General features: G+C 37.7%; 1 protein-coding gene across 2 annotated transcripts in view; it reads right to left on the bottom strand.

Moving 5' to 3' along the window:
• ssh (Protein phosphatase Slingshot) overlaps window positions 1–20805 on the bottom strand; it is a 44224-nt gene that overhangs the window by 12272 nt on the left and 11147 nt on the right. For both annotated transcript variants that reach the window (XM_067761750.1, XM_067761751.1), the window contains exons 2-7: window positions 9289–9332; window positions 9034–9226; window positions 7206–7729; window positions 5837–5902; window positions 5559–5753; window positions 412–681 (exon numbers count right to left, since the gene is read on the bottom strand). In XM_067761750.1, coding sequence (XP_067617851.1) covers window positions 412–681; window positions 5559–5753; window positions 5837–5902; window positions 7206–7729; window positions 9034–9226; window positions 9289–9332 — 1292 coding nt within the window. The remainder of the gene's footprint in view (window positions 1–411; window positions 682–5558; window positions 5754–5836; window positions 5903–7205; window positions 7730–9033; window positions 9227–9288; window positions 9333–20805) is intronic.

The raw sequence follows: 20805 nt of genomic DNA, 5'->3' as shown, positions 1-20805 counted from the left end.
AGTTATTTGCGACAGCCTACTATAGTTTCAAAATTAGTTGTGACAGATTCAAAGGCTTTCAGCCCTGCCTGTCTGAGAAAATAAAAATGTGTTTCTGAGAGACTGCCTTCTGCCTAAGGCAGTCCACATAGTCTTGTATGGCCGCAAGCTCGGCCTGGAGTACGCTACAGTGATCCGGAAGGCGAAACGATCTTTCTATGTCCAATCGTTCCGAATAGACACCCCCTGCGACCCTGTTGTCCAGTTTACATCCATCTGTGTAGATCTGAATGCTGTCAGTGGGCCAATCTGGGTCATTCACCCACTGTTCCCTCTCAGGGATTAATATCTCGTATCCCTTGTTAAAGTTGGTATGTGGTTTGCGGAAACAAAGGTTAAGCGTTTAAAAAAAATGTTATATATAAACTTTACCCATTCTTTTGCAATTCCTCCAAATTGCTTGCATTCCATTCCGAACCAAGATAAACATGATCGAATATTTCTGTTGGTGCATCCATTTTCCCTAATATAGTTAGCATTTCTGCATCGATGAATGATTTGAACTCGCCTAAATCCATGTCAAGAAGTTCTTCCAGTCGCCCACGTATATATTTCGAAGTCACTTCATCTAAATCTACTGACATCATTATTTCTTTTAATTTCATTTTGATTACACCTTCTGTTTCCTCCTTTGCTGTCGGTCTACAATTGGATATAACAAATATTTTCATTGGTATAACGACAAAAAAAAAAAAAAAATCAGGCGGAACTTTGAAGCTAACAAAAAAATATAATCCTAAATTGGTAGCGAACTATATTTGTGGGTATTGCACAAAAATAATTTTTTTATTTAAGATTAATGATCCATAACCAAAAAAAATTTTTCCCCCTAGCTTCCAAAACATAGATATGGGATTTCAAGGTACTAAATTTAACCCATTCTAAGTTTATTTTTATACTCAGCGTGCTTTGCACACAGAGTATATTAACTTTGATTGGATAACGGTTGGTTGTACAGGTATAAAGGAATCGAGATAGATATAGACTTCCATATATCAAAATCATCAGTATCGAAAAATTTGATTGAGCCATGTCCGTCCGCACGTCCGTCCGTCCGTTAGCACGATAACTTGAGTAAATATTGAGATATCTTCACCAAATTTGGTACCCTAGCTTATCTGGACCCAGAATATATTGGTATTGAAAATGAGCGAAATCGCATGGTAACCACGCCCACTTTTTATATATATAAAATTTTGGAAAACACAAAAAACCTGATTACTTAGTAAATAATACACCTTGAATATTGAAGTTTGATATGTGGACTGATATTGAGACTCTTGATAAAAATTTGTGAAAATTTTTTAAAATGGGCGTGGCACCGCCCAATTGTGATAAAATCAATTTTACAAATATTATTAATCATAAATCAAACATCGTTAAACCTATCGTAACAAAATTCGGCAGAGAGGTTGCCTTAACTATAATGAATGATTTGTAGAAAAGTTAACGAAACCGGTTAAGGACCACGCCCACTTTTATATAAAAAGATTTTTAAAAGGGTCATGGATGAATAAAATAAGCTATATATTTTGCAAAAAAAAACTTTATATTGTAACGAATTTACTTGCAAATCCTCTTATTTGCAACCTTCGGCTAAGTTGGAATCACTAAACTGTTGAATAAATAACTCCAATATTTAATAATGCAAAATGGCCTTTATTAAAGTACTTCACAATAAATAACTCTACTATTGCCCGACAGATAGCGTGCTTAATTGAAACTGATTCTAGCGCCTCTATCTGTCGCTGCCTTTTATACTCTTTGATTTCCTCGTTCGCATCTTCTAAGCGCTTCCATTTCCAGAATCTACTAGTTGGGCATCAACTATCAAATTTCTCAGCTGTAACTACAATAGCACGATTTTATAGCTTCTCTCATTGCATACTTTCGGGAGCTCAGATATACGCATGTGGTTGTGCGTTGCTTCTCAGCTGCGTATACATACATATGTATAGACATAATGATTGATTCGTTTATGTAGATACATAATGATTGATTTATGGATGTGCATACAAGGCGCTGCTTAGCATCGGCATAGAGATGGTAGTACCCCTTAGTGTTGCTAATATTCGTAACAATATCAATGGTATTTCATTTCTCAAGTGGATTTATAAAAATAAATAGGAAAAACTTCAAATTTAGCAAAATGGATTGGCACCGCCCCTTTCGTTGCGGGAGCCATAACTCGAAGAAAAATTAACGGATCGGTTAAAGACCACGCCCACTTTTGTGTAAAAGATTTTTAAATTTTTATGACTAAGCAACCTTCTATGTTTCGGGAGCCATAACTCGAAGAAAAATCAACGGATCGTAATGAAACTGTGTACACATATTTTCCTTATACCAGAAAATATTTCCAGTAAAAATGGACGCGATCGGTTAAGGACCACGGCAACTTAGATATAAAACCAGTTTGACAGGGTCGTAGGCTAGAGTAATAAGCTATAACTTAGCAAAAAATAGTTTTGAATCAATGATATTTCACTTATCAAGTTTTATTGTACGAGGAAATGGGGAGAATTTTTTTTAAACGGGCGGTGACACGTGTTATTTAGAAAAGTTATTTATCTGAAATGGAATGTACAATTGAAGCTTACGCTGAGTATTAATGTTCGGTTACACCCGAACTTAGACAACTTTATTTGTTTTTTTTTTTTTATTTTATTTTATCCTAAAGGCATGAGGCCGCAAGGCAAATTTTTGAAAAAATTAATTGAGCATTAAATTACACAAACAAGTTTGGCTAATCTGGTATGCCGCGTATGTTCCCTGAATCGCTAGATGAATTGGCCTAGCGAGTCTCAGTTTGGCCCTAACCTCAAAAAATGCTAAGTGGCCAGCGATATTTTTCGAACCAGGTTGTGGTAGGTCAGTTCTGATAGAGTCGTATCCGCTTGCTTAACGCATCAAACCGTATGGGAATAAATGTGTAGCACTAGCAGATCAACGAACATTCTTTGGTGTAGCTGTGTTGTAATTCGTGTTTAATATTGTCGAGGATCTGGGGACAGTTTAACAAAATTTACAAGTCTTGTAATACAACCTGTTGTAATACCTGCAACCGGTAAGCTTGAAAGAAAAAAAATGCATATATGTGACCCGGCCTATGAAAAGGTGGCTTATGACTCAAAAAAGAAATTGCGAAAAAACAGCTGTTAAAGATAAACAATGCATTTTCTTCAGTTTCTTAGTAGTTTTTCTTTTGCATTATGAACAGTCATGCACAAAAGGCAACCAAAAAAGGCAAAAGAGCATAAATGAGATAAGTTCGTGTGTGTATATAAAGAGCGATGTTTTTTTCAATGCAAAGCACAAACCAGTTTCTGACCGAAAAAAAATCGTGCGAGTGCTCAGACTTAAAAGCAATGCTGAACGAGTAGGACGTGTGTCGCTTGTGAATAATGTCTGTCGAAGAAGAATTTAGCAAGGTTTTTCAAACATATTTCTGTGAAAACGAAGGGAAAGATGATGATTATTTCGGTGAACTACAAGCATTGTTTCAAGCTGAAGGTCAAATGGTAGTGGATGAAAATATCATCCCCAGAACACTTCTAAGCAAGTTAGGGCTTTCTAGATTTCACACCACGTAAAAGAGCGTCTCGAAAACTATCGAAACCAGAAAAAAGTGAAAAAATTGTTTTTGAGTCATAAGCCACCTTTTCATAGGCCGGGTCACATATCTATGATATAAAAATAAGTCGGGTTTTCCTTCCTGACGCTATAACTCCAGAACGCACGAACCGATTTCCACGGTTTTGCATTCGTTGGAAAGGTCTCGGGCTCCGGTTTATAGCAAAGAAAATTCAGGATCGACGCACAGGGTCTCGAGATATAGGCCAAAATGTGGACCCGGGTACCCATAGAATGTGTTTATAGAATGTGGATATCAAATGAAAGCTGTTGATGAGTGCTTTAGTAGAGGGTAATTTTCATACCCTGGGTGACTAGGGTCTCGAGATATAGGCCAAAACGTGGACCCGGGTACCCCTAGAATGTGTTTATAGGATATGGATATCAAATGAAAGCTGTTGATGAGTGCTTTAGTAGGGGGTAATTTTCATACCCCTGGGTGACTAGGGTCTCGAGATATAGGCCAAAACGTGGGCCCGTGAGCGCGTAGATGGTGTTTTTATATTATGGCTATCAAATTGAAGCTGTTGATGAGTGCTTTAGTATAGGGTAGTTTTCATACCTATTGGTGACAAGGGTCTCGAGATATAGGCCAAAACATGGACCCGGATACACCTAGAATGTGTTTTTACATTATGGGTATCAAATTGAAGCTGTTGATGAGTGCTGTAGTACAGGGTACTTTTCATACCTATTGGTGACTAGGGTCTCGAGATATAGGCCAAATCGTGGACCCGGATACACCTAGAATGTGTTTTTACATTATGGGTATCAAATTGAAGCTGTTGCTGTATGTTTTAGTACAGAGTAAGTTTTACACCGCTGAGTGACTAGGGTCTCCAGATAGAGGCCAAAGTGTTGGTACCCCTAGAATGTGTTTATATAATATGGATATCAAATAAAATCTGTTAATGAGTGCTTTAGTACAGAAATATATATTATACCGCTTGGTAACTAGGGTCTCAAGATATAGGCCAAAACGTGGACCCGGATACCCCTAGAATGTGTGGGTAATATGGATATGAAATGAATGCTGTTGCTGAGAGCTTTAAAGTAATTTTCATTGTGATATTCGATTTAGTCGCATCAACCTGGCAAAACTGATAAATATGCATGCGAAGCTGAAATAAAGACATGAGTTGATAATACTCACATACCTATTTACATACGTCCTATTCGATTTGCCTGAAATTTGGTATATAAATTTGCCTATATTATTTACGATGCTTTTTTCCGGGAAGTAGACCATAGACGGACTGGGACTGGGATTAGGGCTAGAACTGGGGCTGAGACTGAGACTCGGAGTGGGACTGGAACCAAATACATACCACCATCTGGGACTGGCAATAAGATATGAAGAAGAATTAGAAAAACTTGGGAGAAGAGAAAAGAGAGAAGGAGACTGAGAAAGAGATGGAATGAGACGAAGATGGAGATAGATGAAGCGAAAAATACGGAGAGAGGAGTGAATACAAAGATTAGGAAAAAGTGTAGAGCGGCGAGGGCAGAGTTAGACGGAAACAGCTTATTAAAATGTATGCAGATAGACCAAATTTAGGGCAGAACAACGTCCGCCGGGTCTACTAGTATTAGTATAATTAATAAAATAATATTTTAGCAGGAGTTCAATATCGAACTTCGAAAGAAAATATCTGACGGCTAAATTCAAATAATGGGGAAAATTTTTTTTTTGCTTATGGATCTGCAAAAATTTGGTTTGGTCAAAACCCAGACGAGTTAGGTACAATGAAATTAGGTTAATCTATTTAGAATTATGTTTTTTACTAAAAAAAATTTTGATTTTCAAGCAACTTTTCAAATGTAATTATTCTGTTTTGATTTGTAGATCATCAAATAAACGTATATTTGTAAAGTTTATAACATACTTGTTTCTTATGGCATCTGGTGAAGGAGGACGTCGGCTTTCTAGTGAATCCATAGCATTCCATTCATTCAGGCAGGACTGTTCCGATTCAATGTGACTATCATAATATGAAGTCCAATCATGCGACGGACCACGTGGATAAAAATTATTCTCACGAGCCTTTTGTGAAACTTTGTGTAAAGTTTGTAATGCAGACCTAGATAATACAAAAATGAGGTGGCATAAGTATTAAGTAGTCATAAAATTCATAAATTATTTTTATACATTTTTCATACATACCACATGGCTTGCACAGAAACAGGCTTAAAAATATGTGTTTTTCCATATACAGAAACACTGAAACCACTAAACAAGTGAAATAAGAAATGGGTTTAATAAAAACTTCAATGTTAAGAAAACTGAAATATACTGTACAAAAATTTGAGGAAAATTACACATTTCCAGGGAACCATCTTATTATATTTTCTTGCACTTGTATGCCTTTTACGAGGGTTGCTATTTATATTTTGAGCCTTGCCAACACTAATTGTTTTCCGGCGCCAGCTGACGTTTTCAATTGAAAGTTTGACGTTTTAAGCATAACCTTCTTCAGAAAATTTTGAAATTTGAGCACAACTTATGTTGTTTACAGTAACTTAAAAAATTGTATCTCAGCGAAAAAAGGGAATTAACTCGTGAAAATTTTAGTGCGATGATTTTTTTCGACTTTCGACGTGGATTATCAAAACAGGAGTGCTTTAAACAACTTACTTCCACTTTTGGTGATGAAGCCTCATCCTTTGCCACTGTGTAACGCTGGTATAACGAATTCCATCGTGGCCGCCGTTCGCTCAGGAACGAAAGTCGTAAAGGTCGTCTAAAATCAGTTGTTGTGCAACAAAACATTGAAGCTGTGCGCGAACTTATATTGCAAGATCATCATACGACTTATCGTGAGATTGAGGAATCCCTGGGCATTAGTATGACGAGCATCAATAAGATATTGCATGAACATTCAGCTGTGAAAAAAATTTGTTCGCGTTGGATCCCGCATAATTTGACAAAAGCTCAATCCTCAATACCACAATCGGAGTGGAAAAGGTGCTACGAAAATTAGTTTGAAAAAAGTGTATTGATTATCATGGTGAATACTTCGGAAAACAATAAAGCCATTTTCGATAATAAATTACTGTCTCTTCATTATTAGGTTCAAAATATAAATAGCAACCCTCGTATACAACGCTTTAGTGTGAGCCGAACTTTGTCGACATTAATAATTCTTTAGAACAGTTAGCCTTCTAGCAAGCCTAATGATTTATTTTAGCAAGACTCTTAAGACGAGGGCAATAGCCCTGTCAAAAAATATCTAAAAATAGTAGTAAAACAACGATCATTTCGACAAAAATTAATTTTGGCGGAGTCAATGCGTACACCGTTGAAAATAAAGTATCGAAAGTCTTCATCGATTCATAGAAAATTTGAATTAACTCTGTAACGGCTTTCGAAAATTACTTTGCTAAAGGATTGTTAAAAACGCTCCTTCATGAGAAAAATATATTTAAATAATTGGATTATATGTAAATTTTAAACAGCGGATCCACCCCCTCGAATAATGACATCGAAATTATTGCACAGTTTTTATAGAAATAATTGCTTTTTTTCTTTTTACCCATCGCCATCCAAATGTATTGTCGTATCGGCAAGTATAGGCAAAACGAGGCCAATGGTAGTACGTTCATTACAATCGATACCTAACAGACATGATTCCTCAACGCCATCTTCACATGCATCTTTACCATCACCAGAGGCGCTAATTTTTTCACTATCACTCTTTTGGCTCGGTCGTTGTGTAGCTGTTGTTGTCACCAACACATTTGTATTATGCTTTTCATGAACATCTGCCTTTGAATCCTCGCCACTACTTGATTCAGTTTGTGTTTGGTGTTGTTGTTGTAGTGGCTGCTGCTGTTGTGGGCTCTGCTGTTGTGGTTGTGGCGCTCGTAGAATACCATCTGTTGATGATTGATGCATAGCAACAATATTTGTTGTTGCTGCCGTAATGCTTCTCGTTTTAGTCGAATTCTGTCGCATTATTTTACTTTTTCGATCGGTGGTTGGCGAGTGATAACAACAACGTGATACAATTACCAAATACCTTGTGCGATTCGGTCGTTGGGATTCCAATTTGACAGCCTATGCATGGAAAACAAATTAAAACAAGTAAATGTGTCTAAGTTCGGGTGTAACCGAACATTATATACTCAACGTGAGCTTCAATTGTACATTTCATTTCAGATAAATTACTTTTCTACATAACACGTGGCACCGCCCGTTTAAAAGCAAAATGTCTCCCTATTTCCTCTTACAGTAAAACTTGATAAGTGAAATATGATTGATTCAAAACTATTTTTTGCTAAGTTATAGCTTATTATTCTAGTCTACGATCCTTTTTAACTTGTTTTATGATGTATATTGTAAGTAACTTGTTTTTTATAAAAAAGTGGGCGTGGTCTTTAACCGATCTTGTCCCTTTTTCCTGGAAATTTTTGTACCCAATTTTATTACGATCCGTTAATTTTTCTTCGAGGTATGGCTCCCGAAACATAGAAAATTGCTTGGTCATAAAAGGGGCGGTGCCACGCCCGTTTTCTTAATTTGCAGTTTTTCCTATTTGTTGTTATAAATCCACTTGGGAATTTAAATACCATTGATATAAAGCTCTTTTTTTGCAAAGATATAGCTTATTTTATTCGTCCACGACCCTTTTAAAAATCTTTTATATAAAAGTGGGCGTGGTCCTTAACCAATTTCGTTAAATTTTCTTCAAAGCATTCCTTATAGTAAAGGCAACCTCTCTGCCGAATTTTGTTACGACAGGTTTAACGATTTATGATTAATATTTGTAAACTTGATTTTATCACAAGTGGGCGGTGCCACGCCCATTTTAAAAAATTCCACCAAATTTTTATCAAGAGTCTCAGTATCAGTCCATATGTCAAATTTCAACATTCTAGTTGTATTATTTACTATATAATCAGGTTTTTTGTGTTTCCAATATTTTATATATATAAAAAGTGGGCGTGGTTATCATCCGATTTCGCTCATTTTCAATACCAATCTATTCTGCGTCCAGATAAGCTAGTGTACCAAATTTGGTGAGGATATCTCAATATTTACTCAAGTTGTCGTGCTAACGGACGGACGGACGGACGGAAATATGGCTCAATCAAATTTTTTTTCGATACTGATGATTTTGATATATGTAAGTCTATATTATCTCGATTCCTTTATACCTGTACAACCAACCGTTATCCAATCAAAGTTAATATACTCTGTGTGCAAAGCACATAACTCCGTTGTTATTGATTCTATCACTTTAAAATTTTTACTAAGGGTGTATTTTTTACATATATCATACCAAAATTTTTGAAAAACGGAGTTTCAAAAATCTGTTGGTTAGGGGCTTTGTGAATCAAGCTAACATTGCTTATTATTACCATTTTCAAGGTTTCCTCTGGATTAAGTAGATCAATCATCGATTGTAAATGTTGCTGTATATCTGAATTATTACTTTGTGTGCTATTCGTGGATTTTACCGAGTCTGTACTTAATCGTCGTTCACTTTGTCTTGTTGGGATATCCTTGAGTGTGAGACCCATGGCAGTGTCTTTGCCAGCGAAAAAACATTCGCTGAAAATTGAAAATTTTGGTTTTTTAAAACAAAGTTTATGTAGGAGAAGATATTTCATTACCTCTTTTCTGATTGGTTGCCGTCATCATCTTCCGCTTCTCCTTCCTGAAAAAAATAAAAAATGGATGTTTAGCGAATAAATTATTCAAGAGAAGCAAATTTATTTACATTGACCGGTCGACCGGTACGACTTTATAAACGACGTTTTTTATTTATTTTTTTTTTTTATCTATCAGGACAGGTTTTATAAGAGTCGACAGGCAAATCTTCGAAAACATAAAAAGCGATAAATTACTTAGCTAAACAAGGAAAGTTGGCGGATATTTTAATGTGGCACATGTACTGAATCCGTAACCGCCGTCCGTGTTGGCGTAGCGGGTACCAAAAACTATCTATTCGTGATTTTTCCGTTTTTGTGGTTAGGGTCGAACCGCTAATCGTTAAGCCGATTCTCTTGGCTGGCGACACTTAGCGTATCAAAATACATGGAAAGGCAAATCCAGCAAAAAAAAACAGTACATATATAGGTATTCATGCCTCATGCATTTCTAAATATTAAAGCACTAACAGAATACGACCCGTTAGGCCAATTATGTTGGTGTCCTAACTTCAAAAAACGGAAGATATCACTGAACTGGGACCCGATAGGCCAATTCTGATAACGTTTCTTTTTTGTATAACTGTATAGTTTGTCGCTTTTAATTTTTTATGGAGATCTGCCTTTTGACCCCATAAAATACGTGCAAAATAAGCTTGAAAAGAAAAAATATTTGTAGAATTCAATTAAGAAAAGAATGAATTTTAATTTTTTCATACAATAGGAAGTTCGCTTTGTCTTGCAAACGGTGCAAGAATTGCACGGAATGCATGGATCGCACAGATTGCAAAGTCACAACAACAAAATATATGCAATCTGTGTACAAATTAAAAATCAACCCTGCTGCAACGCTATTCCTCTCAATTCACTCACTACGTTCACGAAAAGATTGAGCAATTCCTTTTATATCTCTTCGTCGTATTTTGTTATTTAATGCGCCAATTTTACGACATTGATGCATGCTATAACTTCCAAATGGGATACTTTCGTGGTCTTGTCGTAGGATATAAACAATTCCATGCACCTTACAAGACAAAGCGATTCCTCTGTATATGAGTAAAATATATTAGTATTTCGAACTTCTTTGGAGGCTAACTTCGAAAAATGATGAAACTACTTTTTTCCTATTGGATCAACTTTTACAAAAAAATTGGTTTGGTCAAATCCTTTGCCAAGTGTTTTCCAATATAATAATGTAACGAATTTAGGGAAATTCCGCTTATTCCAAACCTTCTGCTAACGTTCGAATCGCTAAACTGTTGAATAAATAACTCCAATATTCAATAATGTGAAATGGTCTTAATTAGACTACTTTGAAAGTTCTTCACAATAACACTTATACTTCACAACCACGGTTGCCACACCATGTTTTCATCGAAAAAAATACCAAATTTTTGATAAATAGTTAGTTTAGAGCGGAAACGACTCACACACACGACAATATAAAATTGATACACCTTAAAGTCTAAAGTAAACTATATTTGATTGTGATACAAGCAATTCACAAAAGTGTCGCAGTCGTTGTTAAATATAAAATATCAGGATATTTCCATGGTTTCCTATACAAAATTTGAATAAACTTAGCGAATAGGAGACTTAATTCAAACTGCAAAAACAAAAACACTACTTTTAAGTATTATATTTTCAAATTTCTAGGATAAATCTATGCCTTCACTAACTATACGTTTTGAATGTAGTTTTGCTGACAAAGCTCTTAGTTGTTAATTGAAAAGAAATAAAATGTATAGCACAGCTAGATTTTAGTAAGAAAAGACTAAAAAATTTGCGTTTTGGTGTAGCTGAACTATGAGCAAACTCAGTAAATCATAAATGATGCTTACTTTTTCCCCTGAATGTTGAAATTTCATACCAAGGCCGAGATTTAGTAAGTGTGATTTTTGAAAAACTCACATTTACTGAATTTAGCCCCAGGCTTCAGATTAAAAATCAAACGTCTTAAAAGTTTCAACTGTGCAATAACGGAACCTGATTACTGACTTATTTTGTTTTGTTGATTTTTCGACAGGGTGGATAAATGATGTATATTGGAACGATTTTCCGTCATACCTTGTCAAATTTGATTTCGTGACAAACCGGTTTCGGCGTTGTGGCATCATCAGTGTCGATTTTCGTTCTGATCTGTTGTTGGCGTTTGTCCTGTATTTATAGTTCGTAAGTAAATGAACAGGTATTGCCAAAATTGATGCTTGTGTATATTTAGGTATGTGCATGTGCTACGTGCTCATTCACAACCGAGGGTGAGTTTTACTGATCGATTTGTTTGGCTGACTGAGGCAGGTAAATGTCCGTGATTTTAGTCGTTTGACCTTCTTTGTGGGTTTGTTGTTTTTGAGCGTTAATTATTTTGTGTTTATTTGTTGTTGTGGCGGCCACCGTGGTGTAATGGTAGCGTGCTCCGCCTACCACACCTGATGCCCTGGGTTCAAACCTGGGGCAAAGCAACATCAAAAATTTTAGAAATAATGTTTTTCAATTAGAAGAAAATTTTTTTAAACGGGGTCGCCTCTCGGCAGTGTTTGGCAAGCGCTCCGGGTGTATTTCTGCCATGAAAAGCTCTCAGTGAAAACTCATCTGCCTTGCAGATGCCGTTCGGAGTCGGCATAAAATCATGTAGGTCCCGTCCGGCCAATTTGTAGGGAAAATCAAGAGGAGCACGACGCAAATTGGAAGAGAAGCTCGGCCTTAGATCTCTTCGGAGGTTATCGCGCCTTACATTTATTTTATTTTTTTTTTATTTATTTGTTGTTGTGTGTTTGTTGTACCTGTGTGATTAGTTTGTTTCTTGTAAACAAGCTTTAAAGGCTCGAATATTGTGTCAGAAATTTGTGTTTATCTGTTCGTTTATTATTCTACCGTCGAATGTTTTCGAGTACGTTGAGACGTCGGCCTTTTGCTTGTATGTGAAGAACCCTAACTGTTTTATTGATGTTTGCTGGAGAACAACCTGATTACATTTAGGTGTACTAGAAATTAGTTAACAGCGTTGTTATTGAAGTTTATGGGGTTCTTTACCTACGAGAACAAAACACAAAACACTTCTTTCGAAATCAAATCTTTTTTATATTTGCTTCAAAATCTGAAAATAAAAGTAAATTTGTTCAATCGCGATTCGTTATTCATTTATAAAGTTACCGCTTCCAAGAAGTATTCCAGCCTTACTTACAGTTAAAATATTTCTTATGCCAAGCTACTTAGTATTCAAGTATTCGGCGTGCCTTAACACCACAATACTCCTGCAATTTTTACATAGGATTTATTTGTAAAAAATTTCGAAAGTGTTACCAAACATAAAACCAATTAGTTTCATTATTTTACTTAGTTTTCAATTAAAATTTTAACTCGACGGCCTTCGTAATGCCTCAATCAGTGGAAAGCCCTCCCAAATTTCTTAGAGGCACACGTGCATTTGAGAAAAATGTTCTTAGCTCAACTAAAGAAAAAAATCTATCACGAAAAGTGGATACTAAAAGAAGATTTTTTTCTGATAAGTCCGTGTAATGTGTTTGCCCTTAGATCCATCACTTTTCTTATTAATGCCTCGCCTAAAATATCTCCTATGAAATGTGATTGGTCTACTACATTTTATTTACTGAGCAATTCTTGTGGTAAGATTTCCATATACATAAGTAAATTGAAAACTATATGTGGGTTAATGAAAGTGTGCCAAATGTTGTGGGAAGAGTTGTGAATTTCAACCTCAGTGAAAAAGGAAGAAAAGTACCAAAATCGTGGCTACTGCCTAAAAAGGACCAAAATTGGAAAAAAGGGACCAGCGGACCAAATGGGGTTGGAAGGGACCATTTTTGGTCCAAATGGACCAAAAGTGGCAACCGTGTTCACAACCAATAGCGTGTTTAAATCAAAACTGATTACTGATTCCTCAACTTGCGCTACTTTTATACTCTCAGTTTTCTCATTCATTCATTTCTCCTAAAGTCTAGTCATTTCGCGAAACTGTATTCCAGAGCAATTTCAACAAGTAAAGGTGTCTAAGTTCGGGTATAACCGAACATTATATACTCAGCGTGAACTTCAATTGTACATTTCATTTCAGATAAATTACTTTTCTACATAACACGTGGAACCGCCCGTTAAAAAAATATGCCTCCCCGTTTCCTCTTAAAATAAAACTTGATAAGTGAAATATCATTGATTCAAAACAATTTTTTGCTAAGTTATAGCATGTCTATGACCCTTTTAAAATTGTATTATATCTAAGTTGCCATGGTCTTCAACCGATCTCGTCCATTTTTTTTTAGAAATATTTTATGCTATAGAGACAACTTGTGTACCCAACTTTATTACGATCCGTTAATTTTTCTTCGAGTTATGGCTCCCGAAACATAGAAAATTGCTTAGTCATAAAAGGGGCAGTGCCACACCTATTTTCAAAAAATTTAGTATTTTCCAATTTAATGTTATAATTCAATTTAAAAGTAAAATTCTATTGATACAAAGCTCTTTTTCGCTAAGATATAGCTTATTATTTTCGTCTACGACCCTTTTAAAAATCTTTTATATAAAAGTGGGCGTGGTCTTTAACCGATCTCGTCCATTTTTTTCTAGAAGCATTTCCTGCTGTAGGGAAGATTTGTGTACCAAATTTTATTACGATCCGTTAATTTTTCTTCGAGTTACGGCTCCCGAAACATAGAAAATTGCTTAGTCATAAAAGGGGCGGTGCCACGCCCATTTTTAAAATTTGAAGTTTTTCCTATTTATTGTTATAAATCCACTTGGGAATTTTAATACCATTGACATAAAGCTCTTATTTGCAAAGATGTAGCTTATTTTATTCGTCCACGACCCTTTTAAAAATCTTTTATATAAAAGTGGGCGTGGTCCCTACCGATTTCGTACATTTTTCTTCAAAGCATTCCTCATAGTAAAGGCAACCTCTCTGCCGATTTTGTTACGATAGGGTTAACGATTGTTGATATATGATTATTAATATTTGTAAAATTGATTTTATCACAAGTGGGCGGTGCCACGCCAATTAAAAATTTTTTTTTTTCAAATTTTTATCAAGAGTCTCAATATCAGTCCACATGTCAAATTTCAGCATTCTAGGTGTATTATTTACTAAATAATCAGGTTTTTTGTGTTTTCCAAAATGTTATATATATAAAAAGTGGGCGTGGTTATCATCCGATTTCGCTCATTTTCAATACCAATCTATTCTGGGTCCAGATAAGCTCGTGTACCAAATGGTGAAGATATCTTAATATTTACTCAAGCTATCGTGTTAACGGACAGACGGACGGACGGACGGACATGGCTCAATCAATTTTTTTCCGACACTGGTGATGTTGATATATGGAAGTCTATATCTATCTCGATTCCTTTATACCTGTACAACCAACCGTTATCCAATCAAAGTTAATATACTCTGTGTACAAAGCACAAGAGAGGCTACAGCAGTAAACGAGTGCTGGTGGAAGAGAGTCAGCAAATACCACCAAAATCCGAAGCAGTCATCTGGCAAAGGTTGATGGAGATTGTGGGACAAACAAATTGTGGGTTGTCGAGGCAGCAAACAAATCACCACCGAACATACTTGTAGGAAAAACCTTGGCTATGACAAAACAAGATGGACGTATTCCGGTAAGAGTACTCAATGAGTTCAAGTCACCACTCAAACTGACCAAAGGAGCTATTTTGGGAAGATGCCAAGAGGCTGAAGTAGTTATTAACTGTGAATAGCTCCAGGAACACGTTTAATCTAGTAATACTGATCTTTCAAATGACATCACGGCATGGACGGAGGGACTAGAGGAAGACTATCAGAGTAAGGCAAAACAACTGCTCCTAAAGTACGCTAACATATTTGACCAAGATGGTTCCAAACCAGGCCGTACCAACGTTGTGAAACATCAAATTGACACTGGAGATGCGAGGCCGATCCGTCAAGCTCCTCGTAGTGTTCCACTGGCGAAGCGGGAAGTTGTGAGTCAAATCGTACAAGAAATGAGCGACAGCGGCGTCATCGAACCATCAGCTAGTCCATGGAGCTCACCTGTGGTACTTGTGAAGAAGGAGGATGGAAAAATGAGGTTTTGCGTGGACTATCGAAAGTTGAACGACGTTACGAAAAAGGATAGCTACCCATTGCCAAGAATCGGCACACTGGACTCGCTATCTGGTACGAATTGGTTTTCCACACTGGACTTAAAAAGCGGCTACTGGCAAGTGGAGGTGAGGGAGGAAGACAAATAGAAAACAGCCTTCAGTGTCGGTGATGGTCTTTGGCAATTTACAGTGATGCCTTTTGGACTTTTTAATGCACCAGCTACTTTTGAGAGACTCATGGACCAGGTACTGAAAGGACTACATTGGAAAACATGCTTGGTGTACATGGACGATATCATCGTATTGGGCAAGAGCTTTGATGAACATCTTAAAAACTTGTAGGAAGTTTTCCAGAGAATAGCTGGCGCTGGTCTGAAACTAAGTCCCAAAAAGTATGCGCTGTTTAAAAAGGAAGTAAATTATTTGGGTCACTGCGAACGAAAATATAGAGGCTGTAAAGGATTGGCCATGACCACAGAACCTATATGAATTGAGAAGTTTCCTTGGGGTGTGTACATATTATCGCCGATTTGTACCAAATTTTGCCAGCGTAGCCCATAGCCTCCATGAGCTTACAAGAAAAAATAAAGCTTTTGAATGGAAGAAGGAGCAAGAGGTGGCTTTCCAAACATTGAAGGAGCGTTTGTGTATTGCCCCAATGTTGGCATATCCGATTCCAGGAGCAACATTTATTCTAGATACAGATGCGAGTGGATATGCTATAGGAGGCGTTTTATCACAACTGGTCGATAGACAGGAGAAGGTAGTTGCATATTACATCCGTTCGATTGGAAAACCAGAGAGGAACTACTGGGTTACACGGAGAGAGCTGTTGGCATTGGTATAGTGCATTAAACATTTTCACAAATACGTCTGCGGCCAGCGAATCTGCGTCAGGACAGATCACGCAGCGTTGAAATGGCTTCTGCAGTTCCGTAATCCAGAAGGACAATTGGCACGGTGTACCGAGCGACTACAAAGCTATGACTTTTCCATTGAGCATCGAAAAGGTGGAAATGCTGATGCAATGTCACGAAGACCATAATAAGACATAGATGTCCGGCTACTGACTATAACATGTACAGATGAATGGGACAAGGAACAACTAAGGAAGTGTCAGCTAGAAGATACAGATCTGTTACATGTTATGCAATGGCTCGAAAGAAACGAAATACCAAATAGAGAGGAGATGTCAGCAGAGAATCCCATTGCGAAGTCATATTGGGCATAGTGGAACAGTTTAGAGTTGATATCCGGTTGCTTGCATCGAGTATGGGATAGTGAGGATGGCCAAAGTAAGAGGAAACTGATAGTTGTTCCAAGGAAAAGGATTCCCGATGTTCTTAGTGAACTACATAACGGTCCAAGTGGAGGTCATCTTGGAATCACGAAGACGCTCGAGAAAATTACGCAGAGATTCTATTGGGTTGGTTGCCGTCAGTCGGTCACCGAGTTGATTGCCAATTGCGAAGTTTGCAACAGAGCGAAAGGGCCCAAAACACGAAGTCATGGCGAGATGAGGCGGTATATTTCAGGTGCATCATTTGAAAGGATCGCCATGGATGTCGCGTGTCCATTTCTTACTAGCAACCGCGGAAACAAATACGTACTGGTGGTTATGGATTATTTCAGTAAATGGCCGGAGGTATACCCAATCCCAAACCAAGAAGCGGAAACAGTAGCAGAAGTGGTTACAAACGATTGGGTTGCAAGGTATGGTGTACCAATGGAGTTACATTCTGACCAAGGCAGGAATTTTGAATCAGCTGTGTTCCAAGAAATGTGTAAGAAGTTGGGTTTTCGAAAAACACGGACAACTGCATTGCATCCTCAGCCCGATGGTATGGAGGAACGTTTCAACAGAACCTTGGAGGAGCATTTAAGGAAAGTAGTAGACAAGTACCATAAGGAGCGGGATACACACATATCATTATTATTGATGGCTTACCGATCGACAGAGCAAGAGACAACGGAGAGAAATGTCAAGAAATCCACTGGTGTCTTGGGAAAAGAGCTGAGAGAGATACACGATCTTGTAAGGCAACGAACAAAGATTATGAGTGACAAGATGAAAGCGAGGTACGATAAAGCAATTAATTCGAAAGGTTTTCAGGAAGGAGACTTGGTGCTGTTATACAACCCACAACGAAAAAAAGGTTTGTTTTGTTTTGGGATTCAAGGGGTTGTGTAGCGCAATATATAGCTTCTCCAACCCAATTGTCAACCTCACCTTCGAGCGGCGAATCCCGTTTCACTAACAGACGAGGCTCTGGCGACCCCAAGCTCCTCATGGAACTTGGGGGTGGTGAGGGAGGGATGGCCTGAAGGTTTAATGTGGCCATATAAATCGTTCCCGAGATGGTCGGGCCTGCACCTTAATGGTGCTGTGTTACCGGAACTATCGGATCTGTATCCGACAAAGGACCATCACATCGATAACACTCCCCAAAGCCTTCGGGGAGTAACTAATCGCTACAACAACAACAACAAAAAAAAAAAGGTTTGCCCCGAAATTGCAGTGTACTTGGGAAGGCCCATACAAAGTTGTAAAACGGATCAACGATGTAGTGTACCGCATACAAACCATTGGCAATCCACTAACCAAAATGAAAGTGGTTCATTTGGAAAGGCTGGCAGCGTTTAGATCGAGAGATTTGCCTGATCGGGACGATCAGACTCAGGTGGAGGGCAGTGTGACGAATATTAGTGACACTAAGTGGTGGCGGCCACCGTGGTGTGATGGTAGCGTGCTCCGCCTACCACACCGGATGCCCTGGGTTCAAACCCCGGCAAAGCAACACCAAAAATTTTAGAAATAAGGTTTTTCAATTAGAAGAAAATTTTTCTAAGCGGGGTCGCCCCTCGGCAGTGTTTGGCAAGCGCTCCGGGTGTATTTCTGCTATGAAAAGCTTTCAGTGAAAACTCATCTGCCTTGCAGATGCCGTTCGGAGTCGGCAAAAAATCATGTAGGTCCCGTTCGGCCAATTTGTAGGGAAAATCAAGAGGAGCACGACGCAAATTGGAAGAGAAGCTCGGCCTTAGATCTCTTCGGAGGTTATCGCGCCTTATATTTATTTATTTATTTAAGTGGTACTCACATCACTAATCTGATACTAAGTAAATAAAGCCACAACAACAATAAAGCAAGCTGCCACACTTGTATGTACGTACACAAATTAATCATTATGTCTACACATATGTATGTCCATACAAGCGGCGGAGAGAAACGCACAAACACATGCATATATGTGAGATACTCCCAAAAGTGGGCAATCATGTGTTGGAAGTATCACTCTCATATACACGCGCATATGAGAAGCTATAACGTGCAACTGTAGTTATAGCTGGTAAACAAATAGTAAATTCTAGAAACGCCTAGAAATATGCAAACGAGGAAACCGGATAGTATAAAACCAGCGCCAGCTGAGGCATGGCAATCAGTTTGATTTAAGCACGCTATATGTTGAGAAGTATAAGTGTTATTGTGAAAGTAGTCTAATAAAGACCATTTTGCATTATTGAATATTGGAGTTATTTATTCAACAGTTTAGTGATTCGAACGTTAGCAGAAGGTTGCAAATAAGAGGAATTGCACTAAATTCGTTACAATACTGATTAACTGAGACCAAAAGGCAGCTTAAAATATCGTAGGAAGATGAAAGAGTGCTAGGGGACTTAGAAAAAGTCACAAACCAACATTTTTTAACATTTAGAAATAGGTTATTGGCTTGACACCAGTCAACAAGATTATTAAGGTCATTCTGCAGAAGCGCGGAATCGGATGGGCCATTTATTTTGCGAAAAAGTTTAAGGTCATCAGCGTACAGAAGAAAACTAGAATACTTAAAGCAGGAACCTATATCATTTATGAACAGAACAAACAGGAGAGGGCCAAGAATACTTCCTTGAGGAACCCCTGATGTGGCTATAAACGGACGAGATTTACAGCGTTCTATCTATTCGTCAAATAAGATTTCCACCAACGTAAAAACACAGAGTGGAAGCCAATGTGGTCAAGTTTATGAATTAAGATATGATGAGAGACTTTATCGAACGCCTTTGAGAAGTCAGTATATAGGTATCAACCTGAGACCTATCTTTGAAGGCCGAGATACAGAAATCAGAGAACGTGGCTAGATTAGTGACAGTTGAACGTCCAGCGACGAAGTCATTTTGGTGGGGCTCTACAAGGCTCTTGGTCACAAACGCCAATTTTTCTTTTACGATTTTTTCGAAAAGCTTCGAGCAAACTGGAAGTTTAGCAATAGGCCTATAGTAAGCGACATAATTTTTGCTAGCAGATTTGTAAATCGGCGTGATCGTGGCTGCCTTCCATTTATCAATAAAAACCCCAGAGAACAGAGATAAGTTAAAGATATGACATAGAGGTGCACATAAAGATAAGCAACAATGCTTTAAAACGAGGGCACAAAGACCATCACTGTCACCCTTAAGCGAAGGCTTTAGCGTGAGCATGGCATTCCGCACGTCAAACTCGAAGATTGTGAGGGCTCCCAAATCTAATCCTCCGGGTACACATGGTCGCGAGTGCGGGACTTCAGAGCCAACTTCATAATTAGATTTGAAAAAATCAGCGAAAAGTTCAACTGTTTCATTTATATCGTTTGAACGTTTATCTTTCAAATTCATGCATACCGGAATTTTAGAACAACCGCGTTTAGATCGAACAAAATTCCAAAAAGCCTTGGATTTTCTTTGAGTTCCGATTCAAGTCTTCTCATGTATTGATTATAAAGAAATTTATCCAGTATATTAAATTGCTTAACACTATATAAGTATTGGGTTTTTTAGTCTTGAATCCATAGTATTTGCTTTATACAGCTTATTGAATTTGTTACGTGAGGCCTAGGGTCACACAGGGGCACCTTACCATAAAATATCTCAGCCAACTTTGTTCAGAAAGATTGAAAGAGGCAGTGACCTCATTAGAGGGAAATATATTTTGCCAGTTTAATTCAAACAAGTAAGGAAGGTTAAGTTCGGGTGTACCCGAACATTACATACTCAGTTTTAGAGCTATGGTGGCAACATAAGGGAAAATAACCATGTAGGAAAATGAACCGAGGGTAACCCTGGAATGTGTTTGTATGACATGCGTATCAAATGAAAGGTATTAAAGAGTATTTTAAGAGGGAGTGGGCCATAGTTCTATAGGTGGACGCTATTTAGGGATATCGCCATAAAGGTGGATCAGGGTTGACTCTAGAATTTGTTTGTACGATATGGGTATCAAATTAAAGGTATTAATGAGGGTTTTAAAAAGGAGTGGTGGTAGTTGTATAGGTGGTCGCCTTTTCGAGATATCGGCATAAATGTGGACCAGGGGTTACTCTAGAATTTGTTTGTACGATATGGGTATCAAATGAAAGG

The sequence above is a fragment of the Eurosta solidaginis genome, chromosome 1, assembly GCF_040869045.1.
Source record: "Eurosta solidaginis isolate ZX-2024a chromosome 1, ASM4086904v1, whole genome shotgun sequence".
NCBI lineage: Eukaryota > Metazoa > Arthropoda > Insecta > Diptera > Tephritidae > Eurosta > Eurosta solidaginis.
Note: the sequence above shows the minus strand (reverse complement) of the source record. Positions and strands in the feature narration are given on the sequence as shown.